The sequence below is a fragment of the Kryptolebias marmoratus genome, linkage group LG2 (genome assembly GCF_001649575.2).
Source record: "Kryptolebias marmoratus isolate JLee-2015 linkage group LG2, ASM164957v2, whole genome shotgun sequence".
NCBI classification, from domain to species: domain Eukaryota; kingdom Metazoa; phylum Chordata; class Actinopteri; order Cyprinodontiformes; family Rivulidae; genus Kryptolebias; species Kryptolebias marmoratus.
The window spans coordinates 7,743,671-7,751,804 of NC_051431.1; the positions used below are offsets into that span (position 1 = coordinate 7,743,671).

The window sequence follows — 8,134 nt, forward strand, 5'->3', positions numbered from 1 at the left end:
CGTTTTAGCGAGGTTAAACACAACAGAATTAGTAAATGGCAAACGAGAATCTAATTGTTAATTGTTGTGTGCATGTGAAATTATACAATATTGTTCAGTAAAAGCTATTGATTGTCAAGTTTGTGGTACTCCTGATGAGTATTTTATTTATACACAAGTTGTGAGTAATAATTCCTGAAAATACCCACTATGCCAAGAGAAAAATTCTGATTCGTACTTTAATTTATTGTTTGTAAATTAATGGTCAGTTGTAAAAAAATATATATTGTAAATGTAATTAAATGGGGCATTAATGTAAAGTTATGGCTTGGTTTTATCTCAAACCTTCACTCCTTCAGAGGAAAATGATGGAAATCATAAGAGGAAATGCTTAAAAATGCATTTTTAACACAATATTTTAAGATAACAAGTAATTTATCTCATTATTTTATGATTCCAAAGAGTGCTTTGTCATGATAACAATTTAAATGTCATTATCCCAGTAATAAAAGACTGTTTAGTTGACATAATTAGTTAAAATACTGTTCTTATTATTTTATATTTAAGATATAAAAAGCAATTTGAACAGCTGAGAAAAACACAAATAACACATACTGGATAATATCCATTGGTGTTTTTTATTATGAATGTTAACAAATAGTGAAATTATTAGTATTCACACATCATGATTTAACTATTGGGGGCTGAGTTAATTTGCCATTAACTATGTGTGATTTTTGATTCGGGTCTCTGTTCCAATGAGAAAAAAAATGGCTTCACTATTGCAAAAGAACACATTTTGTACAGATCTCCTGTTTTACTGGACATAACGTTTATGTTTTTTGGGCTCAGTCGGTCTTTCAAATCACATAAATAAAGAAATTGTTGAAGAATCTTTCCAGAGAAGTTGAATTGCTGGATTCTTTGTACCACACACTTCAGAATATAAAAGCTAAATTGTCTTTTCTGAACAAAAATTCACAGTAGAAGAACTTGTAAGTAAAACTGTAAAGCCTCAATCTAACTTTCCATTTTCTCCAATGACTTTTCAGTCTGCCATTTTTGAAGCACAAATCAACTTATTTGTCTTGACAGTGATGCTTTTGGGTCCGTTATGGCAGCGTTCACACCTGTGAGCTTTCCACTCCTGTGGTGCTTTTTCTTAACCATTAAATGGCCCCTGCACTGACTGCAGGTTATCAAACCAGTCAGCCAGTCAGCACAGGCTGCAGAAGAAACCACTCATTTCTAAAACACACAACGTGGTCGTGCAAAAATTAAACGCAGAATGGCAAAAAAATGTGAGTTGTATTTTGGAATATCTCAGTGAACATCGTATTTAGAGGCATTTTCCCACTGAGACAAGTTTTTACAGAATCCAATCTGATTGCACAGTTCAATGGACAAATTCTCAGAACCTGGTTTGTCGAGATTATACACCTTGATCAGGAAACAAGAGCAATTACCTACGTATCTGCAGTGTGTGTAGTTCTGTTTAAAAGATAAAACCTTTTGACGTCAAGTTCTGTTGAACATTGCGATTAATATCTCTTTGAGTTCACAGTTTACAGAAACAGAGTTTTAATCCTGGCAGAAATATTTTGATATTCCCACCAGAAGTGTCCCTGACTGCACCAGCGGTGCTACAGCTAGCTGCTGCCATTTACACTTGCAAAAAACAAACAAACTGTGTAATCAGAAATTGACGGCAATGTAAAAGTTAAAAAAATAGCTTTTGCATGAACTGCTTTGACGTTTTTGAAGATTGCAGCAATTCACTTAAGTCTTTGCTGCACTCTGACTAATAGCTCGTTAATGCAATCAGAATTAAACCCTATTTTTCTAAAACGAGGTTGTTCAAAGATCTATCTTCAACAGGTAAGATATTGACTGTTCAAACCCTTTCCACAGAGTCTCACTTCAAAAGAGCTGAACTAATGCTTGGAGGGATTTATTCTTTCTTCGATTTTAGTAGCTTTAATGAGTTGAATCTGTGATTCATAAAGATATTTAAAATCTTTAGTGACACACGTTCTGACAAAACAGGCTAAAAATGTCTTCCTTACTAAAGCATGAGCATCGTGGTTCACTTCAAATAAATCCACTGCAGTCAAAGCCTCTGATCTACGTGATAAAACGTAAAAACAGTTTCTATCTCGCCGTTCTTTTCGTTTGTGTCCCCATTCTCCCCGATGTCAGGCTCAACTGTCTGTTAAAACCAGCGCTTCACTGCACATTCCTTCTTTTCTCCTCCCGTTGTCTGTTTTCCCAGCTGTTCGCTTCAGCAGATCAATATACTGGCTCAAAGTTAGTTTCCTTAGAGACACCTAAATAAGACTCGTGCACTCGTTACTTCATCATCTGAGTGCTCAAGTAATGTCACAGCTGACAACCTGGCTTGTGGGCAGCAAAATAAATCGGAAAGATTTTTGGAAAATAGTGTATTTAAGAAGTTTAATTCTTGGGAATGCAATGAAAAATCTAGCATGGCCCGTTTCCAACCCCTGGGAAGGCCTCACGAGGGGTTTTTATCCACACATTCACAGATGCAGGGGGACAATAAAGCCCAAAGACTCCAGAAACTTCCATGGAAACAGACATATGGCAGCTTTTTTTTTTTTTTTTCAGCCACAAATTTTGAACTAAATATAGCTTTTAAAGATAATATGTCATGATTTGGGTTTTTTTTTTAGACTTCTTCAGCACTTTTTGTGCATGTAAAAGGCACACAATTTTATGAAAGCCTAAACCAGGAGGAGTAGTTCTCCTGCACAAAAGACACTGCTGCTAACTGCCTGATTGGAAGCTTGGGGCTTGTCTTCTCTTGCCTTTACAAAAACACGATGAGACGTATTCACCAGATTTCTCCTGACTAGTTTTGTGCACACGCAAAGCGTGTTTGAAAGGGGTTTGTACATGCGTAAGAAACCAAATCCTGCATTATAAATCTGCAATACAGCCTCTAAATTCAATTTGGGGTCATTACAAAAACCCTGGAAACCCACCAGAGAAGTTTACTTTAAAGAAAATAAAATCTGCAAATTAAATTTGAGAAAGCAATTATCTTAAACGCCCCCAGGATGTGAGGGTCAGATTCAAGAGCTACACATCAGAGCTCAGATCTACATCAGATGTGACAGGCCGTGTCTCCTTATAGCAGAGCTCGAATCTTTCACATCCATCTCTAACCAAAGTCCAAAGTCATCAATATTTAACAGAACATAATGGACTAACTGTGGTGGGGGAAAAGGAGGGGTTAGCTGCCGTTGGTCCACGTTTGGTTTAGAAACTTAGCCTCAATATTAGCCTCAATCATGTGTTGATTAGGGAAACAAAACGAACACGGAACATTTACAGCTTAAAATCTAACAAATACTCTTTTTTTGTTTAAATCTTAAAAAAAATATACTTCTTAAGTGCCATGATACTTTTATACAAACTGTTAGATCCCAGTGTGACAAAACAGACTTCTCCCTCACATCTGTCATCCCACTGATTAAAACAAACTGATAATTAAGGAGTTTGACTCACAGAAATAACTACTATATAATAATATATATAATCACCAGAAATTAACTGATTGTGATTTTGGATGTCATTAGTTTAATTGAGTTGTCTTTCTAAGCCTGTTGTGCATTCTGCTGAACTATTTTATGTATTTTATGGAAAAAGATTGTCAAACTAAGATTTGTCCCTTTGCTCAAAACAATGTAATGTAATTAGGTTTAATTTTGCAGTAAAGTAAAGTAGTGCTTCATTGTAAAGTTAGCTACAGGTGATATCCATCCCTTCTCATTTAGTTTTCAGTAACAGGTTTTGAAATCTCAGAAAGCATAACAGAACAATATGCCAAATCAAGACAAAATGACCAATAAGTATTTAGCAAGAAAAAAAAAAGTGTTTAAAAATATAAAAGATATCAATGGACAGAGACAAGTGAAAGAGAAGAGCAGAAGGTAAAGAAGTTGATACAGGCCAGAGGCAGGAATAAGGAAGCAGAGATATGATGCTTCATTCAATAGACTCAACAAACACAAAGGCCAAGGCAGTATTAGGGAAAATAATAAGTGACAGATACAAATCACTGGCACACATCTTATTCTAGCAGCTGGATTGATTTAGCCAGCATAAAACCCCAAAGGGCTTTGTGTTGTCACACTAAAGGGAGCTCAGTGCCTCTCAGACTGAGACTGAAAGCCTTAATTTGAACATGCAGAATGAGCAGCAACACCATGTTTTGCTCATGCTTGTTTGTCATTAAAGGCACATTTCTCTGGAAGAATTCACTGACATTTTCTGACATGGTGAGATAAACAAAACAGATACTTTTTTTCCCCACTCAGTACAGTTACAAAGTATGTTTATACGTATAATCTGAAGTCATGCACAGTGAATATCGGTTAGCCCCAGTGATTTATTTGCATGTTGCCTCCACACAGAATGATGTTGCGTCTCCAGGCAAAACACCAAACCACATTATTCTTCCTAATTCTAAGCCAATGAGTGAAACAGTGAAAGATAAACACTGTTACGTGCTTTGAGTCCAGAGCATTTTGACATTATTCGTTAGATGGCTCCATCTCTTGGGAAAACTTCCCTGTAAATATGATTTGCAATGTCTGACACCGCTCTCTTGTGTAAAACTTTGCAGAAAATCTTCCATTAGATTATAATTTGTATAAGTGAATGCACAGATTTTGGCTCCATATTTTGAGGTGGTACAACTCTAGTGTGAAAATATGTTTTCCATCAGTGCAACAGGAGGCATACATGCTGTGATATATGCTATCACTCACTCACAGATGGCTGGTAGAATTTTTTTTCCCCCCTTTGCCTGATAACGGCACAGGATTGCATCTCATTTTGGATGTTGCCAACAAACTGACTGGTTAACTTCAGCCCTCTCTCTCGAGGGACTCTGAACCATCTGACATGTTAATGTTTTATATTCCCAAACACTTTAATGAACACGTCTGCCTGAAGTGATGGAGATTCACTGGAATGATTCACCTTCTTCAAAGTAAACTGGTGTAGCCATTAAAATGCACAAGGTTTACATGAATATTTATGACTTTACATCTTCTGCCTGTTCACATATTATCTGTGACAACAGAGGTAAAGAGAGGGCAAGTTATGGCTATTTAGTATTCTTCTAACAGTAGCAACTATTTGCCGTTTAATCACGCTCATGGCAATGTAATGCAAAAATCAATTAAAAGGTCCAGTTAACTTCAAGTCACATTCTAAATATTTTTTCTGAATAGATTAGACAAGTTCTCTTGTCTTAGTTCTGCTTTTGTCAAACCTGAGATACAAAATGATAAACTGACCTTGAGTTAATTAATGAGTAACTTTTTGCCAAGATGTTGAAAGACCTCACACAACGGTGGTGACAGCTGTCTTCAGAGCATGACAGACAGGATGGATGCTTCACTGGAAAAGCCCGCATTAACATCTGGTGCTGCAGACATGAAGGGGCCCAGCGACAAGCTTTTCTGCTGCAAATGGATACGCAATTGGATTCCCATCACCCACAGAGACGAACTTTACCACATCCTGAGGATGACAGGACCTCTGGTAAAAACTAGTAATTCTACATATCCTTTTCTGTCCCAGTTCCCTTTGTTACTAGGTTGGTTCATACAGTGTACGTGGATGAGTGTTTTGACTGAGGTCAGTTATATAAACTGATGTTCTTAAGTTTCTTTGACAGGGTTATAGCTCCGGCAAAATGACAGCCATTCAAATATGAAAACAATAATATGTCACTTTGCCTGTCACCTAGCTGCTCTCCCGAATCCTTCGATTCTTGCTTCCATTCATCATTACAATATTCTGTGGGCGCCTGGGAAATGATGTGTTGGCTGGCTACGGGCTAGCTTCTGCTGTAAGTGCCTCCCACACCTTCAAAGTGTCCCATTAGAAAACAACAGAGATGTATTTTTTTTTATATAATATCAAGCAGAAGAAAATTAAAACAACCATTAATTTAAACCAACCAATGCAGTGTTTTCTTTCACAAATCAGATGTTTTAATCAACAAACTCTGCCATGATCTGTGGAAATATTGGTTACATCAGAGTCCTCAAGAGCATATGAGATTAATTCAAGTTTGTTTTTAATTCATTTTAGACCCTTAATATTACCACAACAGCAACAGGATTCGGTTTGGGTCTGGCTTGTGATACTTTGGTGTCTCAGGTTTGGAAAACTCACAACTATTTGCTTTGTGTTAATTTTTTTTCATACCCCAACTGTTCATTCCTAACCTTCGCTGAATGATTGACACCGTCTGTGTGATGCTGTGCAGACGTTCGGTGGTAAGAACCTGCTGCAGGTGGGAGTGATCCTCCAGAGGGGCATCATCGTCCTCATGTTGTTCTGTCTGCCGTGCTGGGGGCTCCTCATCAACGCTCAGGCCATCCTGTTGTGTCTGGGCCAGGACCCCGAGGTTGCCAGGTAAAGCAGCAAAACGTATACGTAAAACTCAGCATCTCTGCAATGAATCAGAGCAATGTATTGTCTCAGCTGCAGCTCCGCCAATAATAAATTCAAGGCTCATCATTTGTTAAAGGAATACATACCACCTGGCACCTTTTATATTAGTGTTTTCAACTAAGATCATCTCACGATGAAAGGAAACCGAGTTAAACCTTGTAAATGACGTTATGCACAATGTCATGCAATATTGCAAGATCTTGTGAGAGTTGTTAGTGCTTGGAGTACGTGCTCCTACCACGCCAAATTTGAGCTCAATGTCTTTAAATATGACTAAATTATAGCTGTTTTTTATTGGCTAAGGTTCATTAGCTGTGGAGACCATCTTTAAATGGGGAAAACTCCTAAAGTTAATAAAAAAATGTACACCTAATGATTACTTTCTGAGAATTTGATTCAAATTTGTACAGTGGTTTGTCGGATATTTTGCTAACAGACAGACAGAGTTCACTTCAACAAGTAATATCAAAGTTTTGCACAATGTGTAGCACTCAGAGTATATATCGGGGATTGTGCTCAGATACTATCACACCAAATTGTAGCTGTTTGTGTTTCTTAAAGTCTGTTGGTCATGAGGGCCATCTTGAATTAGGGTGACTCCAAAAATTAATCATTTGTGGGTGTATATCAATCGATTACTTTCTGAGAGTTATATTCAAATCCATCCTGTGGTTCATGAGGTATTTTATTAAAAGTACAGACAAAAAAAAAAATCACTCCCGGTGACAACAGTTTGTTCCTGCCACAGATCTTTGAACAATACATCTCCTTGCCACTTTCTTGAGGAACAAATGCAAATAAATTAGCCCAACATGTTACTGAACAGTGGATTTTACCGAAAACAGTGATCTTATTTGTTTTTTTAAATTGGATCTAAATAAATTTTTCTCTGTTTAGAATAGCCCAGCTGTATATTACAGCCTACCTTCCTGCAGTACCAGTGAGTTGTCACTTTTTCCTTCTCCTTTTTTTGTGCGACTTCACAAGATTTTGAAGTGTATCAAGTCCAATTTTACCACAATTTTCATGGCAACACATTTTAATATATTTTTGTCTTGTAGGTCTTGTTTCTTCATAACCTTCTGGTCTGCTATCTGCAGAACCAGGTGAGCTAACATCCTGTTCTCATACTCTTGTAACATAGACTATAACTTTGCTGCTTTAATTGATTTAATTGCACTTCAGAACGAGCACATTGTTCTTATGTCGTCATCTTTCTGTTCTTAGGGAATAATCCTCCCACAGATGTACACTGCTGCTTTGGCAAACGTAGCAAACGTTCTGACAAATTACATCTTACTTTATGTGCTGGATCTGGGTGTTGGGTAGGTGCACCTTTCAAATATCGGTAAAATATGTGTACCCGGTGATGTCATTCTGACTGTGACGGGCTTGTTTTACAGTGGTTCTGCAGCAGCACACACTCTGTCTCAGTTTTACATCTGCGGTTTTCTTTTTGCCTACATTTGGTGGAAGAAGCTCCATGCAACAACATGGGAAGGTGAGGGGGTTGATGTTCTTTGTCTCGCTGCACTGGCATAAAAAAAAAAAAAAAAAAAAAAAATCTCTTCATCCTTTACAAAAATTCATTCTGCACAAGTGAGTGTCTCCCTCCCCCTGCAGGCTGGTCTGTGGAATCACTGCAGGACTGGGGCTC

At 37.5% G+C, this 8,134-nt stretch overlaps 1 protein-coding gene across 1 annotated transcript in view; it reads left to right on the forward strand.

The window, feature by feature from the left end:
* The first annotated feature begins 3,796 nt into the window (after positions 1-3,796).
* LOC119617832 (multidrug and toxin extrusion protein 1-like) overlaps positions 3,797-8,134 on the forward strand; it is a 6,759-nt gene continuing 2,421 nt past the window's right edge. Inside the window, exons 1-9 of the mRNA XM_037980530.1 lie at positions 3,797-5,556; positions 5,765-5,866; positions 6,112-6,180; positions 6,290-6,438; positions 7,375-7,417; positions 7,539-7,583; positions 7,705-7,802; positions 7,881-7,978; positions 8,101-8,130. Of these exons, the coding sequence (XP_037836458.1) occupies positions 5,389-5,556; positions 5,765-5,866; positions 6,112-6,180; positions 6,290-6,438; positions 7,375-7,417; positions 7,539-7,583; positions 7,705-7,802; positions 7,881-7,978; positions 8,101-8,130 (802 nt within the window). The 5' untranslated portion in view covers positions 3,797-5,388. The remainder of the gene's footprint in view (positions 5,557-5,764; positions 5,867-6,111; positions 6,181-6,289; positions 6,439-7,374; positions 7,418-7,538; positions 7,584-7,704; positions 7,803-7,880; positions 7,979-8,100; positions 8,131-8,134) is intronic.